This window comes from Crinia signifera, chromosome 8, assembly GCF_055691185.1.
Source record: "Crinia signifera chromosome 8, ASM5569118v1, whole genome shotgun sequence".
Lineage (NCBI taxonomy): Eukaryota > Metazoa > Chordata > Amphibia > Anura > Myobatrachidae > Crinia > Crinia signifera.
In genome coordinates this window covers 20,554,155-20,579,678 of record NC_139224.1, presented here as the reverse complement: position 1 = coordinate 20,579,678, position 25,524 = coordinate 20,554,155, and the positions used below count along the sequence as shown (strand labels likewise).

The following is a 25,524-nucleotide window of genomic DNA, read 5'->3' as shown; positions in this document are numbered from 1 at the left end:
ATGCCGACTGGAGGAATGCCACCCCCCCCCCGCCATGTGAATTCCCTCACTAATCTCCCGCAAGGAGATGTGTACACTATCACATCCCCTCGCACGCGCCCGCACAGACAAAAAAATAATTTGATGGACGCTCACTATTAAATAATTTGGTACTTGTGTATTATAGCGGCGCCCCCGATGTACATCGCGCAATGTTTTTATTGCATGCCATGCACCCGATGGCATGCGATGCAACGCGATTTTGGCCCCCTATGCGATGAAAGATTGTATAAGCACCCTAAAGGGTGCCTTTAAGCACCCAAATGGGTGCTTACAATGTTAAATTCACCCCCACAACACCCCCCCACTAAATGTGAACCCGAAGCGTGGCGAGCGCAGCGAGCCCCACGAGGGGACGCGGATACCTGTGAAGCCTGGATATCACTAAAACCTGCACTGTTGGTGTGCCTTGAGGACTGTGGTTGGGAATGCCTGCCCTAGTGAAAGTCACATAAAGCAACACTTATACCCTAGTGAAAGTCGCATGAAGCAACATTTATAGCCTAGTCCTAGTGAAAGTCACATAACAACATTTATACCCTAATGAAAATCACATAAAGCAACACTTATAACCTAGTGAAAGTCGCATGAAGTAACATTTATAACCTAGTCCTAGTGAAAGTCACATAACAACATTTATACCCTAATGAAAATCACATAAAGCAACACTTATAACCTAGTGAAAGTCGCATGAAGTAACATTTATAACCTAGTCCTAGTGAAAGTCACATAACAACATTTATACCCTAATGAAAATCACATAAAGCAACACTTATAACCTAGTGAAAGTCGCATGAAGTAACATTTATAACCTAGTCCTAGTGAAAGTCACATAACAACATTTATACCCTAATGAAAATCACATAAAGCAACACTTATAACCTAGTGAAAGTCGCATGAAGTAACATTTATAACCTAGTCCTAGTGAAAGTCACATAACAACATTTATACCCTAATGAAAATCACATAAAGCAACACTTATAACCTAGTGAAAGTCGCATGAAGTAACATTTATAACCTAGTCCTAGTGAAAGTCACATAACAACATTTATACCCTAATGAAAATCACATAAAGCAACACTTATAACCTAGTGAAAGTCGCATGAAGTAACATTTATAACCTAGTCCTAGTGAAAGTCACATAACAACATTTATACCCTAGTGAAAATCACATAAAGCAACACTTATAACCTAGTGAAAGTCGCATGAAGTAACATTTATAACCTAGTCCTAGTGAAAGTCACATAACAACATTTATACCCTAGTGAAAATCACATAAAGCAACACTTATACCCTAGTGAAAGTCGCATGAAGTAATATTTATACCCTAGTGAAAGTCGCATGAAGTAATATTTATACCCTAGTGAAAGTCGCATGAAGTAATATTTATACCTAAACATGCACATACACGGTGCGAAAACACTGTGCAAGGCGATGCGTGCTCCTGTGGGCATCGCATCACACAGTACAAAAAGTATGTGCAGCACATACTTTTTGTATGCCCACGGATCGCATCGCACATGTGTTGCGATGCGATGCAATCCAGCCCATAACAGGTGCTATCATATTTATATCCTAGTGAAAGTCGCATGAAGAAGTAACATTTACATCCTAGTGAAAGCTACGGAATCTCGTGGGGATGGCAGTCTGTTGCTTTCTGCCCCAGTCTACCAAACTTGCTTAACAGCTCTGAATATAAGCCGGCGTAGCCAAACCTTTACCACACAGGAAGTATCCAACCACACAGTGTATGGCAGACTTGCAATGGGATTAGGCTAAAAGATTTCTGGCCCTTTAAAATACCACGCGCTATAATATTTGCATCTTCCAATCTCCCTCTAAGTCAATTTTAGACGCTTTTCTTATTTAATTTGCTCTCAACCCCTTCTGAATTTAATTTGTGCACTTATTAGCGAAGGATTGCCAGGATCCTCGTCTGATAGTCATGTATATAGGCAGATTAATGCTATTTTTAAAACCAATTTTGCATTTTTATGAGAAAAGCATGGAGTCGGCATTAACTTGATCATCTTCGGTGCAATTAATATGAAAATGTTCCTAATGTATTTATTTAGCATTTTTCTATTCAACACACATCTAGCTGTATGTCATTATAGACAACGTGGCAATGCCTTCCATTGGCGGATCCGGGCTCCCGTACTCTTGGCTCCCCCAATAATAATCTGATATGATGCCTTGTTGCAAAATAGAGAAACCCAAATAGCATCCTCTGCTTCACCCTATCAGACTGCCCTCTCCCCTTTCAGTTGTCAATAAATACCCCTTTTACACAGTGGAGGGGACAGGGTGGAACGGAGTTCCACCACTTGTAATGGTAGGGGAAATAGTTCCACCATAGGCCTGCACAGTTATTCCAACAGAAAAGCCTGTCCCAGCGGCTTCCTTATCTGGCACGGCGTATGTGATGTCATGCTGTCACCGCCGGTGAAGCTGCTGGAGCGACACAGGGCATGGAGCTGCTGGAGGGGCATGGGTGATGAGCTGCTGGAGTGAAAGAAACAGATATGTGTATAATGGGCACTTCTGTGTAAGGGGGAACTAACTGTGGACATTTTTTGTAAGGGGTACTACTGCTGTGGGCATTATGATTAAGAGATACTACTGTGTGACATACATTTAGGAGCATTACTGAGTGTCATAACGTGAATAAGGAGCACTACTGAGTGTCATAACGTGAATAAGGAGCACTACTGAGTGTCATAACGTGAATAAGGAGCACTACTGAGTGTCATAACGTGAATAAGGAGCACTACTGAGTGTCATAACGTGAATAAGAGGCATTACTATGTGGTGTAATACAGCGACGGGCTAGGCCGCCGAATCGGCCGTGGCATTTGTGCATGCGCGTGACCTTTGTCAGGCGTACGCTGCTTCTCCCGGCTTTCAGGAGAGAGGGGAATAGCGGCGTGTGATGCCGCCCTCTCTCCTGGACCTCATGCCGGACCAGCCTCCACTTACAAGAAGAAATCGGCCCTCTGGTATTTGCCAGAAGTGCCAGATGGCCAGTCTGGCCCTGGTGTAATATGAATCAGGGGCACTGCGTGCAGTGTAATGTGAATATGGTAGTGCTGCTGTTTGGTGTAATTTGAACTGGGATTATTAGTGTGTGATCACATTCAGTGGCGTAACTACTGTAAGGCAGCCCCAGCTGCTGCTTGGGGGAGCAAGCCGCTGCGGGGTCTGTGTGGGCGCCGGCACCCGCTCGATGCACTGATATGCTGCTGCCTGTCACTGCCCACTGGCTGAGCACCAGAGGCTAGTCAGCTGCAGTGTGGGTGCGGCCATGGCAGAGATGACAGATCCCTCCACTGATTCAATTGACTGTACACAGAGCTGGCTATTGGCTACTGTGTACAGGATGGGCGGGTGGATGGACGTGCTAGGGCGGCCTGGGATGCGTCAGAGCCAAGGGAAGCAGCAGTGTCTGCTGGTCTCTCTTCCTCTCTCCTGCTTCAGCTTCTCCATTATGCGTGTGACGTCATCACATCACACGCTGGAGAGGAGTCCGGGGGGGGGGCACAATTTTTTGGACAGGGGGGAGCAAAATTTATAGTTACGCCACTGATCACATTCCATCCTTTTGAGAACACTGTTTCTTTATAAATTATGGTAGATAGGGCACAAATGTACAGTTTGCAGGAGGTGTCTAAAACACTGGCACTGGCACTTCCCCTGCCACCGGGGGTGGGGGTGCATTGCAGTCAGGGGCAGGGAAAATGAGTTCCACCGCCTCTCCAGGACCACTTTAAGGGCCTTATTCTGGTTCGGTCGGTGCAATGTACGTACGGTCCGTTTCACCGTCCGTTTCCCGTACGCGGATGGTGAGCGTAAGTCCGCCCACAAAACATCCGCATACGGACGGTCACAAACACCGACAATGGGGAGTGGCGTACACTTGAGCGTACGCCACCGTACACGGACGGATCCCCTCTTAGACACCGATAACTGGCGTACAACAGAGCGTACGGCACCGTATACGGATGGGTCTCCTCTTAGACACCGATAACTGGTGTACAACAGAGCGTACACCATCGTATACGGACGGGTCTCCTCTTAGACACCGATAACTGGAGTACAACAGAGCGTGCACCACCGTATACGGACGGGTCTCCTCTTAGACACCGATAACTGGCGTACAACAGAGCGTACGCCACCGTATACGGACGGGTCTCGTCCGTTTTCACACCGACATCTTCCGTATATCTGAGCGTACGCCACAGTGCACGGACGGGTATCGTCCGTTTCCTCACCGACATCTTGAGTATATCTGAGCGTACGCCACAATGCACGGACGGGTATCATCCGTTTCCTCACCGACATCTTCCGTATATCTGAGCATACGCCACAGTGCACGGACGGGTCTCGTCTTTTTTCAGCGTGTGTCACCGATTGTGAGAGTGAGCGTACGTCCGTGCACGGTGGCACACCCTTCATATATATGGCACTGCAAATCTTGCCTTTGAACTATAATTAAGACAATTAATTAATTATTCTAACTGTTATTCAATAATTGTTTTCTATTAACAATTGTGTACCTTAATAAACACCCTAATAAAACTAAATTTTAACCCTCATTACATGTATATTTATTATGTTCTAATGTTGCATTTGAATCACTATCTATGTGTCCCCACATTGGTTTTACTTTTAAATAAAGTTATGTTGGTGTTACAGTGAAAAAGTTGACACATGTCGACTTCTGTGAATTGAGTGTCCTGCTTTTTAAAGTTTACTGAATGAGTGTAGATGGTTATAAACTAACTACCTTGCCATATATAAGCAGGTGTGAGATAGCGCGTTATTTCCACTTCACTGCAGGGACCCCGGCCGGCAACATCATAATCAGCGCCGCAGGCGCATGGACCTCCAGACTCTCTCGGCCTGAATACAGGTACCTCCGCGCTGCACGGACCCCCCTGCCAGCTCCCCGGTGCACCCACAAGCAGTGGGGAGCTGGCGGAGAAAATATAGCGCCCGCAGACCCCCGGCGCCTCCCCGCCACCGCAGGGGCTGCGTCCTTATAGTTACGCCACTGGTTTGGACTTAATAGACTGCAGCATTGCTTATTACATTCAGGTGTAGTAATCAGCGTTAATTAGCAGACCCAGGCGTCCGCTCTCATGCGGTTTCTCTAGGGGTGGTCTGGAGCTATCTTTGGCGTCCGCCTGTTCTTGGCCCAAAATGCACGGCGCGTTCCCCGATCGAGGTACGCCCATGTTTACGCCCAGTTTTCCTCATTATTCCGGCCGCTCCCCTAAAAACGCCCCCATGCCGCCCACAATGACCGTACTCTTACGGACAGGTTTTTTCGCACAGAGAGACCCATCCGTGAGCAGTGTGAGGTCGCCGCACCTGCGCATTGCGAAAGCAACGCATGCGCAGTTGAAAAAAAAAAACGATCCGCCCGTATACGGTCCCACCGTATCGAGCAGAATAATGCCCTAAGTCCTAGTTTTACTCTAACCCAGGTTATTGGGGTGGGGGGGGATCAACCCAGGACAGTGACCCAGGAGTCCAAACAATATAGCAAGCAGGGTTGGACCCAGGAAGGTCACAGGTGGGTCTGTGTAAATAGGTAGCTAAGCTTGTATCTTTTGACTAAGGTCCCGTTTACATCATAGGGAGAGTCGGATACTCATCGTTTGTAGACCAGTTAACTTTAGTTTGCAGTCACACATGTGCAATGAAAGCGGTGGTATAAACAGGAACTTTTTTTTTGTAAAATGGGTATAGAGATGTCTCAAACAGTGGTCCTGTCTACTCATTATTTGGGGGTATGAAGGAATAATGAGAGAGATTCCCTTTAAAAACATGATGTCATAAAGAAAAAGAAAAGGCTTTTACAAACCATGTATGTTTCAGTATTAAATAGCATCAGAGTCATCAGGAAAGCCATAACACGGACTACCTCCGTGCCCACGCTAAGCCGCCTGCCAGTCACTGCCCAAGAATGCTTTTCACTTAACCAAGACGTTATTGATACCATGTGCATTTGACATGCACTAAAAAGGCGTCACTAGTACCGGTTACACCTGGGGCGTACCTCCCATGCGCCTCCCGCATGCGTGGGTGAAAAAGGGATCATGGCCTATCGTAAAGGGAATTCCCTTAATCCAGGGGCGTGGCCTAGCTTGGAGGGAGAAAGCCCATGTTTGCATAATTTTGGGGTTGCGCCCAATATCAACAGAGATTCTGGATGCCTTTGTTACTCCTCTTCTGCAGCACCTGGCTTCTGTCATAGCGGCACCTGGCTTCTGTCATAGCGGCACCACTGTGTGCACCATTAGACCTTTTTGGTTTTTTTACAGACATGCAATTGCAGTAAATGATAGATTATTTTTTTTTTTGGTTATCATTTTTAATCTGCAGCTGCGATTGATAACCTTGCTACCAGAGGAGTTGGAATGGAACGGCGAATCATTATTTGCAGTATTCCCATGAAACAAACTGTTGCCATCATTCCGGACTACACTGCATTTGTCATCTGAATATTTCCAATGGCAGAACACAGCTTAGATGACTTTGCCCTACTTTTTTTTTTTTTTCCCTTTAACGAACCACCATACGCATAGATTTTCTATGAGTTGCAGTAGGCATTACAAGGCATATTAGTATGTGACTGCACAAACATCTCTTGATCGTAAACTTCACAGGATAAGGGCCCCGGCTTCTATAGGATTTAATTTTGTCTGCATGAAAGGAACGCTACACAAAAAGGGCGCTTATGAAGAATGGGCTGTGAAGCCGCGTTTTTGTCTGCTAGGAATAGAGGAACGGACTGAGAAAACACAATGTCCTTGTGATGGAACAGCGGGGACTGTAGGAGCTGGAATTATACAGAAAGTTGAGTAATTCCCATAAACCCCAAGGCCTCTTGAAGTTTCATGCAGAGCAAGAAATACCCTCATTACTGTGACAAAGTCAAAAGAAAGTCTTCCCGAGGTTACTGCAGAAAAGTAGTAACTACGCACGGAAAAAAGTATCTTAAATATCAGACTGTTTAATAGAATTAAGATGTTGCTCACTGCATGCTGCCAAGTGCTGACATATTTCTATCAAATACTTTATCCATATGGAGTTGGGCCTATTTTTCAGCTCCTAGAGGTCCTCGGGAACTTGCTTCCAATCTTCTGAAATCTAACTTGACCTTTTCAGCAGATGGCAAAATGTTTTTAAACTTTAGGGAAAGTTGTAAATTGCATCTGAGGTTGAGACTCTGCTCTTCGGGATCTGAAGAACAAGGAGGGAGCAATAGTAACATAATCATTATCAATATTTGCAAAGGGTTCTTCAACCCATGGCTCTCATAATAGATCCTCATGTTTTGAATTTTTAGGATCAATGGATGATGATCTACTGTATACTAGTCCACTTCCATCAAAACCAACATATGCTATCCATGGTCTCAACTGGTGGGGGAATGCTGTGCTGATTTTTGGCATTGAGCTATAACCTGTAAGTAGATCAAATATAAACCTTACTAGTCCAGTATGCTGCTCCGGGAACCCTTGAGAGTCTGATGCAGTTGACTACTAAGACTGGAGAACGAATCAATAAGAAAACACATGAATGTTCCTTCCTCTACTTCCTCTGTTAGGAGAGCCAAAGTGACCATGAAGAACCTAAGCAGAGTGGAACCTTTAGGGTGTCTTCTGAGGATAGACTGAGGTGACAGAACGTTGGCTTAAGTTTATACCATGGGTTATTTAATTCATTCGGGAAATAGCAAGGTTTAGAAGAGTTGAACTAGGCTCACGGGTATGTCCTTCAAAGAATATCCTCTTATTGCCACTCAAAGGTGACTTACTCCGTCTAAAGGTGGCCATACACACACAGATTTATCTGCAGATCTGTCTGGTTGGAACAAAATCCTGGTTATGGAGGAGAGCAAATGACAGTTGACCATTTGGTTGGAAATGCTGGAAAACTGACAAACTGTCACTCATCCATAACCATGTTTTTGTTCCAACCAGCCAGATCTGAAGATAAATCTTACTAGTGTATGGGCACCTTTAGTCTAATGCAGTGTTGTTCAACCACTGTGCCGTGGCACACTAGTGTGCTTTGAGCTGTTCTCAGGTGTTATTTACTGGTCTCTTCTGTTCATGTAAAGGGCCCATGCATTTTATTTTTTGTTACCTGTGGGGACCAGTGTGATTCTTTTTTATATGGGGGCCAATAGGTTTGGCTTTTCTCCTGTGGGGAACAATGTGTTTTGCCCTATGGGGATCTCATGGTGTGCCTTGGCCATTTTAAAATCTTATTTAGTGTGCCGCAAGGTAAAAAGGTTGAAAATCACTGGTCTAATGCCAGGGAGAAATGTATTATTGGAAGTTTGGAACACTGGTTTATTACATTGGCTAGGTCTCCTGCAAATGCTGAGTTTTTGTTTAATAAAAAACATAGGTGGGAGATTACGCCACTGCATTGATAACTAGATATGTGCACCGACCATGGTGTTTTGGGTTTGGATCTGTATTCATTTTGTGTTTTGTTTTTTTCCAAAACCAACCCCATGTGATTGGGATTTGGATCTGTATGCTTTTACAAAAATTGTTACATTAAAAAAAAAAAAAAAAAAAAAACAGCTACAATCGCATGATTTGACCTTTATTTTTGGTCTTACATTATTATTAGCCTCAATAATACAAGGCAGTACGGATGGTGTAATGGTCAGCATTACTCCCACAATCCAAAAATATACTGGTAAGCTAATTGGCTCCAAACAAAATTAACACTAGAATGTCTGTGTGTGCGTGTACATGTGGTAGGGAATATAGAGTGTAAGCTCCACTTGGGTAGGGACTGATGTGAATGTTCAAATATTCTCTGTAAAGCGCTACGGAATATGTATGCGCTATATAAGAAACTGGTAATAAATAAATAACATTCATTTTCAGTAAATTTTGACCAGCTCACACTATTGTTTTCATCCAAAAATCAAGCCAAAAGTGGGCTGGCTAAGCCAAGTGACACCAGTGGGAGGCACACACGTGGCCTTTCATCTTTAAACATGGCATAGGAAATAGAGTGGCACTGCAGCGGCAGACAATATGGCAATTTAATAAACTACAGTATACGACCCTATTGAAAATTAAACCAGGAACGTTTTCTTCGATCAAGAACTGGATCAGAAGAAAGGAAGAATTGATTTGTAAGCTTATTGTTTGATTCTGAAAATTGTAATTATTGGGGCATGGGGACGTTATTAATAATTGAAAATGATTCTTTAATGTCCTTTTCTCTCCTGAAAAAGGAGTTGCTGAAAAAGGAGGATTATTTTGTTCATTTAATTTAATTGTTTGATTGACTAAAGAAATGTATGAGGGCTAATTTTGCTAACACATTAAACGGTACTTATGTATTATCTGGGCTCCCGATTTTTTCATTGCATGCCACTACTTAAGGCATGCAATGCAATGCAATGCGATTTTTCATTGTAAAGACCTGATTTTTAATTGTATAGTCACCCATGGTTGATTTCATACCCCCACTATCCAACTACGCATGGAGTTGATTTTAAATAGTGTGGCGAGCGCAGCGAGCCACCGAGCCCGAAGCGTGGCGAGCGGACGTGGATAACTTTACATGTATTTTGCGTCCCCTCGCCACGCTTTGGGCTCGGTGGCTCGCTGCGCTCCCCACACTATATAAAATCAATTCCATGCGTAGTTGGATAGTGGGGGTATGAAATCAACCATGGGTGACTATACAATTAAAAATTGGGTCTTTACAATGAAAAATCGCATTGCATTGCATTGCATTGTATGCCACTATATTGCATGCGATGCAATGCAATGCAATGAAAAAATCAGGCGCCCAGATAATACATAAGTACCCATTAAACTTGGTGGCTCAAATTTTTATTAAATAAATAAGATGAGTGCAGTGATGCTGTCGGTGGGCAGAAAAATAAGTAGACTTTTTTTTTTTACATTCATTCAACCACCTGTAGAAGATTTCAGCAGCTACAAGCACAGTTCCATTTCCTATTTCACTAGCTGAAGCAAGAGATAGTGACCAGGTGAAATTTAATGTGCTTCAGTGAATGGAGGAACAGCAACAAGCCATCAAAACCTACGCAAGAAGCTACAACATAGGGAGAGGAGGGAGAATGTACCTTACTCCAGCACACTTTTATTTTATTTACCGTTTCTTATGTAGCATATTCTGTTGCGCTTTACACTTGCGTATATTCTGTTTTATGCAAGCTACTAAAACCATTTCAAGTAGCAACTAATGAAACGTGGAAAAAGACTCATGTTTATAAAAATCAACTACAATTTTTATGTGGAAAATTTTTGCCACCCAATGCAACAAAGTACAAAGACTTCTATAATGGTGGATTCCAGTGTTGGCAATTTTATATTTTTCTGCAGTAAATGTTCCCTTTATTAGAGGTGATGACTTTTTCTTTAGCATTGTATTGTATTGCTTTGACTTCAGTTGCCCTTTCCTTTCCATCGTTACTGACAGCAGAAACAGCACTAGTACTTGGTTGCTACTCCTGCTTTTGTAATTGTACAAAAAAAAAAAATTCTCACACATGACAACTCACACTGCTGAGACACAGTGCTTACAGTATATTTATCAATACAATGGGGTATGGCACCTACAGCACACACAAGATGTACAAAAACAACAGGTTTTAAAACATTTTTTTTTCACAAATGCAAACTTCATTGAAAACTTTTGTGGTCACTGTGCATCAAAAAATACTTACTGCTGCTGCCCAGTGTATACTAGGCAGTGACAAAAACACCAGTGTGCACCAAGGATTAAAGCTGCCCTATATGGAACTTTGCACTGCAATGTAGGCAGTGACCAAAAATAGACTAGTATGTCCTAGTACTACTATGCACCACATTATACAGGACTAGTGTTTGATTAGGAACTATGGGCTGTGCACTAGTAGAGCGTAGGACTAGATTGATGTCTGCTTTGGGGCTCTGGGCTGTGCACCAGTATAATGCACGGCTGATATATATTAGTTTCTGCCCTGGCAATCCAGTGTATGCTCTCCATCTAGCGTCCTTTGTGAAATGGTGCCCAAGTAACCTAAACCTGAATGTTCTAATGCCAGTATGGTGCCTTGATTTGGAATCCAAACCTGTCGGAAAAACTTGATTCCCTCAGGCCCCGGAAGTTTGGGTGGGCACTGTTCTCGGAGAACCAAGCTGGCTTATCTCTATTGATAACAGAGGTCTAAAAACTTCAAATAAAAATACCTGCTTCATTTGATTTCCAAAATGTTTGATTTAATCAAGCGGGCATTATTTTTGTATAAGATTGATACTTATTAATAAAAAAAAAATTATATATATATATATATATATATATATATATATATAGCAAGGATGAAATTTGGCACTCTCGGACAAATTGTCATCGTGCCAGGGTGCCTTCACTAGACGTGAATGTAGAATACAATACCCCGAGGTTACCCTCAGGAATGATGAGCGGCACTCACTGGACTTTGAAATGGATTTTTAGTAGTGGAGAAAAAAGTTGTCACATACAGTCAACGTTTCAAGGCCTTGTAGCCTTTTCTTCAAGACGGACACTCATAAAGTGCAGTAGTGATGGTGCAAAAAGAATAACGTTATTCTTGTATGAATACATATAGCCTTCTGGACTATGTATATCTCCAATGGGCTTTCAAGGTAATATGCCCAGGAACTCTTAGCATAAAACAACCTTAGCATTTTACGGAGCTCAGTGGGTGAGAAATAGGAAAATCATCTAGGTAGAGCACTAGAAATGTCCCCAATATCTTACTAATACGATGACTATGGATCTTGCCAAAGTGCAAGCATCGGAACGATTAGGGAGTGGTTGGAAAGCCAACACTTTGTTACCGCAAACATAGGCAAATTTCCCCTCACACCTCATAGAGACGACGTTGGACTACTGTGATTATCGGGCATGCCTTCAGCTGGACACTAAGACGGTACATTGTCAAATATTGATTTCCCGCCATGCATTTGATCTTGCCCGTTATTCTTGAAGCAACTTAGGTTTTGCAGATGACTATAGGTTGTATTAAATCCTTCTCTTCCATTGTAGCTCCTGTTTCCAAGGACCTAAACCTTCTCAATGGTTTTACACAGATCCCTTAATACTGTGTGTGCAGCTTCTTGTTAGTACGCCTCATTTTGAAGTAGATGAGATCTATCGGATGTTGGAATTGGAGCAGTTCTATTTCAAAATGCTAAGGGTAATAAGTGGGTTTTCCTGTGCTGGCTTTTCCTAACATTTTTCTTCTGGAAAGATCCATTATATATTTAATGTAGGGGAATGGTGAAATATTGTCAGTAAAGTGGACTGCAGAGTAGTGAAAGACATTGGTTAGAGATGGGGGCCCTTCATCGTAGTGTGGTCTACGCCGGCCATATTTTGAGTGTACTAAGAGTTTGACAGGTGTGGTGGGTACTTTCCTATTTTTTTCTTGACAATTCATTACATATAGACAGACGAGTGTTCAGGTGCACCAAGACTGGCTCTTTATCCTGAAGCTCTTTACAAGAACACGTTGAAGAACTATAGTCCGTACATTTGTGCAGATAACCCAGGATATTTCTCGTCAAAGTTTAAGAGCTCCTCTTTCATTTGCCTGTTTCCTGCAGGTACAGTACGCCAAGCTCCTTCTTCTCTCTTCTATAGGCCATACACTGTGCTCTCCAGCTGTTTACCAATTTAGGGGTTCTGTGTAACAATCTAGAAGGTTGGGCCTAGTACAGGTCTCCCTAGGGGTCCTGGTACTAGGCGTTGCATGGTCGCTGAAGCTGGTGTAGGTATGCCTGGTTTTTGTGTACATTCCTTTGCGGGGGTGTGTTTGTAAATGCCATTGTCACTGCATTGTGGGTATGTGTTTGTAAGTGGGGATAGTGTAGTTTCACCACACCTCCAACCCACAGACTTCTACAGTTGCCTGGGCCCATGCCAGGACCACACAACATTTTGGGCAGCACGTCCGGCGTAACGGTAAGCATTGCTGCCTCACAGCATGTGTTCAATTCCTGAAATAGCCATAATTGCGTGGGGTTTGTATGTTCTCCCCGTGCTTGCTTGGAGTTCCTCCGGATACTCCAGTGTCCTCCCACAATCTAAAATTAGACTGGTAGGTAAATTGGCTCCCAAAAATATTAACTCTAGTGTAAATGTATGTATTTGTACCTGTGTGTGTGTGTGTGCTACAGAATAAAAACTGGTAATCAGTAATTATAGAGAACTTTTATGACTAGAGAATGGGACAGGAGTTGATCCAGCAAGTCAGAAGTGCCGGTATAACCCCATTATAGAAACTTTCACTGGTCCTACTTTATAATAAAAGTTGAGAGGTAAGTTTCATATTTTTAACTAGAAACTTGTCCTTTTTAAATATATGTAGTTGACAACGCATGGGAATCTGTGAGGAGTCACACATGGCTGACTGCAAGAGAAGGATTCCTGGAGATTAGTTTGGCAGCTGTATGTAAAGCGGTGCGCATTATAGGGGAGCAGTTTCTGCAGTACTGTATGTGTCATCTAGCTTACAGAGACACAATACAAGGTTACAGCATAGTCCGATCTTCCAGCATAATCCAAATCACCTCACACAAATGTACTGCTGTGACTTAGCAGCGCACTCTGCAGCCTACATATTTGTTATGGGGCCCAGCCCGCAAGGGGCCAGGAATTGCAGGAATACTGTATGTAAGCCCAATAAGGCTGTCTAAAGATATAAGTGCAAAATACATGTCACAAGCATTTGACATGTGGTTATTAATTATAGGGTTCTTACCACCACCCTTCCAGGACTACTCTGGACAGTCAGGTAATTAAGACCTTAGTCTGGAGGGGTGGCGTTCCCGTACTCAGGCCCGCCTTCAGGAATTTTGGGGCCTGGCACTCATTTCCAGTCCGGGCCCCTCCTCCTCACTTGACTTACCAGAACCCGGCTCCTGCTCCCCCATCTCCTCTTCTGCTGAGCTGCAGCTCGGAGGTCCGGGAGTGCAGGCTTCTTTAACTCAGGATGCCGGCGGCCAATTAAAATGCAGCACCAGCTGATGAGCCAATCAGAGCTCGTGTACCGGCAGCCGCTCTGATTAGCTGCCAGTACGCAAGCTCTGATTGACTCAAAAGCCAGTGCAGCATTTTAATTGGCCATCGGCGTCCAGGGTTGAGAATAAGCCTGCGTTCAGGAACCTGCTTTGTTCAGCGCAGCAAAGGCAGTTGGGGGGTTGCGGTGGGCAAAATGAGCTGCTGGGGTACGGGACAGCTGTACCCAAAGCACCCCCCTATTGGCAGCCCTGTCCGGACTACACAATGGTCAGTAGGTCAGAGTATCTGGCCAAGATGCTGACATCATATGTGCAGTGGAGCCATCTGGGGAGTTACACCTCTGCTTGTGTTTTAAGTCTGCATCGAAGGGGCTGGCGGAACACGATGAATCCAAAACTTCTTCATCCATTGAGTCCAGGTTTGTTCAGTGGTATATCAGTAGCAGTAAATGGGTCACGTTGCAAACCTCTGCTGTAAACAATGAAGGGTATTTTAGTTACCCTCTGCTGCGAACTGTAAATCATGTTTTGTATTGTTCCACACTGTGTCTGCCAGAAGAAACGTAATACCTTACCTTGTGTCTCCTAATTAAATCGTACCCATGTTTTGCCCTGGGAGTGCGAGTTAAATTCAGCCTTCCTTATGAAGTGATCAATATTGTGTTTTCCAGCGAGCGTGTTCCCTATTAGTGCGCTGGTCCATATCCGTCTCTTGCTCTCTGCGGAATAGAAGATCTAAAAAAAAAATGTAATCATGGTTTTTTTTGTTGCTTCTTCCACGTCGTTCACCAGCTGGCTGGTGACGCGGACTTTGATCCCTGCTATACAACTTTTTACACATAAAATACTCTATAAGATTACTGACAGCTAAATTTAGACAATTTTGGGCTCATCAGTAGATAACGCAGACTTCTAATCCACGTACTGAATGATCCTTAGCGGTAATTGTGCGACTCCCTACACTCTACCTCTGACGCCGATTGCCCCCCCCCCCTCCCCCCCCCCATGCAACTTCTTGCACTTATTTATGTATCTGACATAATAATGGCTTACTTTAAAAATAAATTGCCATAAATTCTTGTTTTCCCCAGCGAGGCTTAGAGTTAGGTTTATAACTACGCTGTAGTAGAAGAAGCTTTTTACCTGGTAATTCATAGAGAATGGAAAAGTATTCTATTTATTAAGTAACATAGGGCCTTATTCTGATTGAGTCGGATGGCTCCGAATGCGGACGTACGGCCGATGGTTGGTGTTTGTGCAAGTGGATCTGACATTGGGGTCAACAAATATTTATTTATTTGCATTTTGACATAACAGAGTGTCACAAAATTAGAGACAGGCACACAAAGAAAGGGAGAAAATAACAGACACACACAGAGAGAACTCAGAGAGGGGCACATACACATAGGGGGACACAGGCACATATGGGGATACAATCAAAGAGAGACTGGTACAGGAAGAGCAGAGGGAGACACTGACATTAAGCAGTGAGGTCTGCAAACAATGGAATGGCAGAGAAGCTTAAGTAGACAGTAGACTGGCAGAGAATCTGGTACAGACAGGAAGGTCAAAGTGGTTGGCACTGGCACACATGGGGGAAAGAAAGATAGGCTTGCACAGAAGAAAGACAGGAACAAGACATAGGAAGGGGAAAGAATGAGTCATAGGAAGGGAAGAGATTCTGACACTGACAGAAGGGCAGGAAGCTGGATTGTACATACACGCTTAACGATATCAGGGCACGCTGAACATGCAGGTCGTTTGGCTATATAGACATCAATCATCATTAACGATGCGCCAGAGCGATATTAAGTGTACACACTAGAGTATATAGTGAATGATATTGCTCAGAAAGCCCGTTTTGTATGCTATCTTTCACTATTTCCTCTAGTGTTTATGAGGCTCTACTGCTAACATATTCTGATGTTGATAATGAATGACCTAGGGATGGCCATCGACCATCGATGATTAGAAAACATTGATGGTTTATGGCCGATGTCGAATAGTTTTGACATCGATGGGGGAGAACCAGATGGTTTCCCATCATCGATGTCAGGCTTAACTGAATAGTTTCATTTTTCTTTTTTCATCACAGTATTTTGATTGGCCCAGACGACAATGTTTCAAAGCAAATGGATGACCATCGATATATAAAAACATCGTTGGTCACCCATTGCATACTTATACACTATCGATGGTCAGTTGCACTTTTGCCATCGATGACAACCATCGATGGCAAAGGCACCGATGGCCATCCCTAGAATTACCCTCCAGTATGTACTTCCCAACTATAGTATTAAAAGTCATCTTTAGCAACTGAAATGATTGCGTCTGTATACTGAACACACTGTAGCCGACATACCATATATACTGGAGTATAAGCCTACTTTTTCAGAACATTTTTTATGTTGAAAAAGCCCCCCTCGGCTTATTCTCGATAAGGGTCCCACTTGAGTCAATAAGTTTTCCCAGTTTTTTGTTGTGAAATTAGGTGCCTCGGCTTATATTTGGGTCGGCTTATACTCGAGTATATACGGTAGTAATAAAGTTGTTTTAATAGAATAATCTTTCTACAGTATTATGTGTATTAATCATGTTACTCACAGCCCCAGTACTAAGGATTTTTATTCGTCCAATGCGCCATCTAGAGTCCCAGAGTATTAGTGCGGGACTTGTATTAATATGCTAATCATGTATATGTCTACATATAAATCCCTTTAGTTTATTAGCATGGGATGAACAAATATTAGAATGTGCTCCTGCAATATAGCAATGTACTGACACTTACAATTCATGATATAATTACACTATGTCATTTCTTTGATATACATTTTAACTCATGAACCAATATATATTAATATCTATCTCACATACCTTATACGGGTAACATCTTAAGCCTGCAGAAATGAGCCCTGCAGAGTATTGCACCACCTTCTGCCATCATGGGGCATTACAAATACAAGATTCCTACTTGCACAATGAGATATGTAAATGGGAATTGTCAAAACTGTGGCCCTCCAGCTAGGGATGACCATCGTTGCCATTGCCATCGATAGTTGCCATCGATGGCAATTCTGCAACTGGCCATCGATAGTGCTAAACTATGCAATGGCTGACCATCGATATTTTTACATATCGATGGTCATACATTGTGTTTGATTGATTTTCCTGTGGGCCAATAAAAACACAGGGGCAGGGCTTCGCGGGTGTCGGAGCTATGCTCCGTGTCCCGGCACTTAAAAAAAACAATAAATAAAAAAAAAACATTGTTTTGCTGTTCCATCGATGGAGGGAAACCATCTGGTTCTCCCCCATCGATGGCAAAAGTATTCAACATCGGCCATGAGCCATCGATGATTTCGAATCATCGATGGTCAATGGCTATCCCTACCTCCAGCTGTTGTGAAACTACTTATCCCAGCATGCCTTGCCATAGTTTTAGCATTCCCTAATAGCCAACTGTGGCAACGCATGATGGGACTTGTAGTTTCACAATAGCTCGAGGGCCACAGTTTGGCCTTGTGTGGTATAGACGGATGCCTGGTGGGCGGGATGCTGGGGATCCGAAGACTGACTGAAAAGGTGGTACCTGGAGCCACTCAATTAATCGACATAAAGACCTCATAATATGCATGGTCCAGCCTACACGCTTGTGAGTACGGTACGCGCTCCATTGTTTGTGGTTATTATCACCTAGAGCACGTGGTGCAACCAGCTGAGTAAAAGAAACCTTTATACATAGGTTTACCCTTTTCCTAGTGTGAGGGTACGCCTCTCTTTTGAGATCTTTTTCTCCTATTCTAAAGCACCATTTGAGACCCAGACGTACTAGATATTGTGTTGTACTTTCCTCTTTTTCATACCATTTGACGAGGGGAAGATAACAGCACAGCAATTGTGAGACATAGCACCGCACACAAAGATACCTTTATATGTATAATCCGATTATGACCCATGTGAGCGCGGTACGTTTAAATTCAGTACTCTGTGAATGGAATACCTACTGACATAACAAGGTGGGAACCTGATTAAAGAAACCTTTATGCACAGGTTCTTACTTTCTTCCATGTGAGTGAGGGTACGTGTTTCTGGGCCTTTAATATTTCAGTCTATTTGATCCAAATTGTAAACATACTAGACATCGGTGTTTGTCTTTATTTTTTACATATATGTGAATTACAATGGGGGAGGGGGAATCCCGGTTTGATGAACTTCTGGTGTGTGAACAAGTTCCATTGCCGCTCGCTGGATGTTTTGGGAATATTGGGTTGTTGTGTAGAAGGATTGTGTGGTGGTCCTTGTTTGGAGGCTTGGCAGAAGTTGCTTGGAAGCGCCTTGGGACTTTTTTATTTTCCTTTGTTTACATTACTGAGACCGTTTGTATCTCTTGCACCTCAGTTGCAACTCCGCTGTCTAGATCCATGTTCAGTGCAACTTAGAAGAAACAAAGGGGGCGATAAGTATAGACTACTTTCCAGAGCAGAGGCTACAGAAATCATTCGATTGCACAAATAGAAATGTATTACGTTGTTGCGTTTTTGCACATTTGTAAATCCCCCTTTTTTTTTTAATTCAATGATTTTTATTGAAATTTTTGAGATACAATAAACATATTTTCCCGCCGTTTTCAGAATAATCTGAACGTTTTTTCATGTATATTTATAAACACTGCATGAAATAAGTTCCAGTGTTCCAAGATTAATACACAGAGGAAATAACTGATGTCCCATACATCGCGGCTACAGGAATAAGGACTAGCAGGCTAAAATAAAAGTTACTTGCATTATTTATAGATAATAAATATTGTACATGTGTATTGACGCGAAAATGAGTTTATTTCTATGCACGTCTGTTCTATGTATCTCTATTAAATAGACAGTCATTGCAAATAACTGGGGGAATCCATTCCATGGAGAATTCTGCTGTTCTGGCAGATACGATGGGGTCCTTCAGGGGTCCTAGGCAGTACTAAAAAGAACCAATAGAGTATGCTGAGTGTAAAGCATAATGTTTAACATTTTTATTGATTATTCATGTGGATTAAAAATGTATCAGCAAAGATAACCTAGGTGCACTGAGAAAATAAACAGATTCAGTGACTGCTGGTTATATGGACAGGCACATGGGCAGCCAGACAGGTGGACAGACAGGCACATGGGCAGACAGCCAGACGGACAGACAGACCCATGGGCAGACAGACATATGGGCAGATTGACACGTGGGCAGACAGACGGATGGGCAGACAGACACATGGGCAGACAGACACATGGGCAGACAGACAGATGGACGGACGGACAGACAGACACATGGGCAGACAGACACATGGGCAGACAGACACATGGGCAGACAGACAGATGGATAGACGGACGGACAGACAGACACATGGGCAGACAGACATATGGGCAGATTGACACGTGGGCAGACAGACGGATGGGCAGACAGACACATGGGCAGACAGACACATGGGCAGACAGACAGATGGACGGACGGACAGACAGACACATGGGCAGACAGACACATGGGCAGACAGACAGATGGATAGACGGACGGACAGACAGACACATGGGCAGACAGACATATGGGCAGATTGACACGTGGGCAGACAGACGGATGGGCAGACAGACACATGGGCAGACAGACACATGGGCAGACAGACAGATGGACGGACTGACAGACAGACACATGGGCAGACAGACACATGGGCAGACAGACAGATGGATAGACGGATGGACAGACAGACACATGGGCAGACAGACATAAGGGCAGATTGACACGTGGGCAGCTAGACAGAGGGACAGACAGACACATGGGCAGACAGACGGACGGACGGACAGACAGACACATGGACAGACGGACAGACAGACAGACAGACACATGGGCAGACAGACATATGGACATATGGGCAGATTGACACGTGGGCAGCTAGACAGAGGGACAGACAGACACATGGGCAGACAGACGGACGGACGGACGGACAGACAGACACATGGGCAGATGGACGGACGGACAGACAGACACATGGACAGACAGACACATAGACGGACGGACAGACAGACACATGGACAGACAGACAGACAGGAATATGGACAGACAGGAATATTGACAAACAGGCAGACACATGGACAGACACATGGAGGTCAGCCAGGCACATGGAAGGATAGTGGGAAACATGGAAGGACAGACAGGTACATGGAAGGACAGCCAGGCACATGGAAGGCAGACACATGGACAGACAGACACATGGACAGACACATGGAGGTCAGCCAGGCACATGGAAGGATAGTGGGAAACATGGAAGGACAGACAGGTACATGGAAGGATAATGGGAAACATGGAAGGACAGACAGGTACATGGGCAGACAGACACATGGACAGACACATGGAGGTCAGCCAGGCACATGGAAGGCAGACAGGTACATGAAAGGACACAGACCCAGTTGCTCCAATGGGCTTCATTCCTTGTACTGTGTGAATGACGTGGACTAATGGTCAGTAATACTACCTGACACTCAGAGGCATTAGCAAGGGGGCTATTTACAAAGAAAATTTTCCAATCGAGTTGAATAACACCCTAATATAGTCTAAAACTGGTGTCAAACTCATGGCCCTACAGCTGCTGTGGAGCTACACGTCCCAGCATGCCCTGCCACAGTTTTAGCAATCCATTATATAAAACCTGTGCCAGGGCATGCTGAATACTTGCCTACTTTCAAATTCACCACTCCGGCAGAAGCCGGGAGAGTCAACACGTCAGGGGGGCGGGAGCAAGGCTGACATCACTTGGCCCCGCTGCCCATTCCGGAAAGCTCTGTGATTCGCGGGCCGCGGAGAGGAGGCGGGGCTTAAATGCAGCGAAATGCTCTGATCACGGCGGATCTGATTTCCGAGAGGGTCCCGGCCATTCCGGGAGGGTATGCAAGCCTGGCATGCTGGGACATGTAGTTCCACAACAGCTGGAGGGTCATGAGTTTGACACCACTGGTCTATAATATTCTCATCAGCTATGCCTCTGATTCACCTGTGCGCAAGCAGCATTCGTGTTACACTCTTTATTCTGTACTGTTGATATCTGTGCATTGTAAAACAATATTTGCACACGGATCTCTCTGACCTCTCCTTTCTTGCTCCATAGGAGCCTGCTGGATATGGATACGTTCTCCAAATCTGACCCAGGTAAGCGCTGACTTATCTATTTACTAACACTCAGATAGATAGATAGATAGATAGATAGATAGATAGATAGATAGATAGATAGATATTCCAACATTTCCAGGTTTAAAAAGCTAATTCAATGACACACATGGTAAATTGCGCAGAGTGGTAGAATGGAAAGTATCAGATAAAGAAGATAAAAGAACTTCTAGATCAAGTGAAATTTTAATAGCTTAATAGACCTCTTGCTTTGGCTTTCAGTGCTACAAATGGCTGGTGTCAGAGTAATAATTGGTACTGAACTATGCTGCAATTAACTTCTTCACTCGTGTTCCTAAACTATGGATAACGGTATCTCTGCGAAACGCGTCACCATAAGATCGCGCTATACTGATTACCGAGACAGTTCTAGAAATCTGCCAGGGAGTGGTACTAATGTCATTCATATTATCTCACTTTGGGCGGGATGCTCTAACATCTGCGCCCCCGTCCGCCGCACAAATAAAAAAATAAACGAGAGAGAGAGGACAGGCTGCCGCTGCAGCTGTCTCTCTCTCCAGCTCGCACTGCGCAGCATGTGCTGAGCTGGGGACAGAGGCTGTTCTGCAGCGGCAGCCTATAATCTCTCTCCCTCTCCCGCTGACCTGGGTAAAAAGTACCTCCCCCCCCCTGGCGGTATTTTGTCTGTTGGCATTTGGTTGTGGGGATTCTGTCAATCTGTATTTAGTCCGTCGGTAAATTAACTACATACCAATTGTATTTGTGTTATACACTTATGTATTATGTGTCATTTATCGATTAAATATATATGACTCTGTGTTACCTGAGCATTAACAGCTGACATTTTGCTGTTTTCCCAGTGGTCGTCTTGTATCTGCAAGGGGTCGGTAACAAGGAATGGGCTGAGGTAAGGTAATACTCCATTCTCTTAAAGTTAAAATTAGATATAAAGGTGATGAATAATTACACTGTAAACAGTCCCCAGTTTGCAGCAAATCAGATAGGAGCATGTGTGTCAATTTCATCATAAAACTTTATAGAGTAATACCCCGCACACACTGTGTGATTCTGACGAGCTTTCCATTCGATTTTGACTATATAGTCAAAATCGAACAGACATCGAATGGTTTTCAGCCCTATGCAATGCCAATTTGATCCCGATTCACGGCAGTATTAAATCCCCTGGATTCTCGGAGATCCATCCAGCTTTGCTCCTGTGTAGTCCTTGACATAGAACGCCAGGATCAGTAAGGAGTTACTACTTGCAGCATGAAACTGGGCCAAGTGTATTATGCTGCATCTCTGGGAGAAGAAATCCCCCTGGTTTCAGCACGCTGGATACAGCTCACTTATCTGATACAATTTTTAGTCCGGTATTACAGGATAATAACAGAACCCTTCATATCCTATGGGTATATACAAGGCAAGTGCAGTATTTTTAACTGGAGCAATTTCTGGAATAAGAACGGACACATGACTGACGCTGGCACATTACACAATTCATATATATATATATATATATATATATATATATATATATATATATATATATATATATATAAAGACCAAAAAGACACACTCTCCAGACTCTTTGATGCAAAATAAAAAGCTGTGTATTTGTATTCACATAGACATCATAGTATAAAGAAGGGTACTCAACGTTAGCGTTTCAGTCCATATAGGACCTTCCTCAGGAGTTAGACAACAAGGACATCCATTTGGGGTGAAGCACAGCGTGGACCACACAGCAGGTTCTTACAGCCTGTAGGAACCTGCTGTGTGGTCCACGCTGTGCTTCACCCCAAATGGATGCCCTTGTTGTCTAACTCCTGAGGAAGGTCCTATATGGACTGAAACGCTAACGTTGAGTACCCTTCTTTATACTATGATGTCTATGTGAATACAAATACACAGCTTTTTATTTTGCATCAAAGAGTCTGGAGAGTGTGTCTTTTTGGTCTTTATATACATGGACTTTGTTTCTTGTAAGGAAAGTTCTGGACATCACCCCAGCGGTTGCATATTTTGTATGGAGTGCGATCTTATTGCATATATATATATATATATATATATATATATACTAGGTGATTCATCGCGCCCTATGGGCGCTCTTCACACCGTCGTAAGGGGCTGCACCCCCTTAACCTGTGAACGCAGTTATTGCGTGAGTGAGGGTTGGGTGATATGGGTGGGTGGGAGGTGCTTGGGGGTGGTGTGGGTGTGTGAGTGGTGGGTTCGGGGTGGGGTGGTGTAGGCTAGTTTGGCTAGGTGTAGAGTGCAGGGGTAGTTAATATAGTGGTGCAAAGATAGTGTGTGTGGGGGTGGGTAGGGGGTGCGGTGTTGTGGGGTAGGGGTATGTTGGGTTAGGGATTTTGTTGGAGTGGTGTAGGAAAGTTTAGGTAGGTGTAAAGTGCATGTGTTGTGGTGGTATAGTGGTGGAAAGAGAGTGTGTGTGTGTTATTAGTTTGGGGTGGGGGTGGATTGTGGTATTGGATATGTACTTGGTGTGGTGCAGGCTGTAGGCGTTGGTCGAATAGGAAACCAATGTTACCTGTGATCCGTTGGTGGTATAGTGCAAAGTCTGTTCTCCTCGTAGGTCCGGGGCTGGCGTCGGTAGAGAGGCAGGTGTGAGAGCGCAGTTGCAATTATTAGGTGCTTGTGAGAGCGGGTCGCGGTGGTGGCGGGAGGAGCTAGCAGGCAGCCGCCACACTTGTCAGCACTGTGCGTAGCGTGTTGGGGGCGGCAGTTTCCACGAGATTGGGAGTCTGCTGCCTTGAACCTGTCTGGCCTGTGCGTGTTCCTGCGATACTTCCGGGAGCGCAGGTGCCGGGCAGGGTGTTCTCGTATATAGTTGTCTACATGTGGCATATGTTGGTGGTGTGATTGTAGGTGTGTGGTATAGCAGACAGGGAGGCACAGGGTGGTTGGGAGGGGACAGTGAGGCAGGACGGTAGGGAGGGGACAGGGAGGCACAGGGTGGTTCGGAGGGGACAGGGAGGCACAGGGCGGTTCGGAGGGGACAGGGAGGCACAGGGCAGTTTGGAGGGGACAGTGAGGCAGGAGGGTAGGGAGGGGACAGTGAGGCAGGATGGTAGGGAGGGGACAGGGAGGCACAGACACAGGGAGTGAGATCCTTGTACATCTTACAGATTTGTGCTTGCAACATTTTCTGAAAGCAGTGGAGGGGGTGGAAACATAGTGGATTTGACCATCTGTAGAAATGGTGACACCACATAGACAGGTGTGCCTGCGCACACACACACACACACACACACACACACACACACACACAGCCCCTTCCCTGTGTCACACTCCCTTTTAGGCTGTGCTGCTGTCTGTGAAGCTGCTGGCTGGCATGGCACTGTATGTAGCACTGTGCCGTTTAGGCCCGCCCCCTTTTCGGACCTCCGGCTGCCTCTTGTGCAGTTCAGCTGCCATGATTTATTTATTATAGGTAGTGGGGGAGGCTGGGGTAACTTGTCCCCTGTGCCTCACTCTTACTGTAAAACACGCTGGATGAAACTGAAAGTAAGCCACTTGCCGGGCAGGAAGGGCTGCTGGGAGCTGTAGTTTAGTTTGTTTTATCTAAGCAATGTGGATTCTGGCTGGGAGTGTGTACATATAGCTGGGTGGGGTGGGGGTAGAGTTTCATGTGTGACCCCGCCCAGCGTTATAGACACACTCCCAGAATGATTGACACATGTAGCCAAATATATAAGAGATATATATATACATACTTCTATATATTTCTTCACTAGCACGTGCGTGGTCTGATGAACATACTGTGGCATGGCCTGTGTCCGAATTCGATGTAGGTCAGGGTTGCCTACCTTCCCGGAATGGACGGGAGGCTCCCGAAAATCGGGTCCCCCTCCTGGTCCCCTGGAACGGTGGGAAAACCTCCCGGATGCCGGCAGGCCCCCCGCATCTACCCCGCGGCAGTGTTAATTTCCCACGATTTGCAGCTTTTTGGGGAGAGGGGCTAAAGATGCAAATTGCGTCATTTAGCCCCACCCCCTCCTTGAAGACTTGCAACTTGTGGGATTTGCAGTACTGGGGGCGGGGCTTGATGACATCTCCATCTGGCATCCACCCCCCAAAGTGCTGCTGACAGTCTCCTCTCCAGGCTTCTCCCAGAGAGGAGACTTTAAAAGTAGGCAACCCTGATGTACTGTAGGTGATGTCATCACTTGCGACCTAACTGAGAGTAGGAGGGGGCTGACACTAGCCGCGCTGCTGGGTCTCCAATGTCTTGTTATCTCCGCCAACC

At 44.5% G+C, this 25,524-nt stretch overlaps 1 protein-coding gene across 1 annotated transcript in view; it reads left to right on the top strand.

Moving 5' to 3' along the window:
• Positions 1-25,524, top strand: part of LOC146025845 (copine-8-like) — a 109,801-nt gene that overhangs the window by 25,904 nt on the left and 58,373 nt on the right. Inside the window, exons 3-4 of the mRNA XM_083155949.1 lie at positions 21,235-21,275; positions 22,115-22,161. Of these exons, the coding sequence (XP_083012075.1) occupies positions 21,235-21,275; positions 22,115-22,161 (88 nt within the window). The remainder of the gene's footprint in view (positions 1-21,234; positions 21,276-22,114; positions 22,162-25,524) is intronic.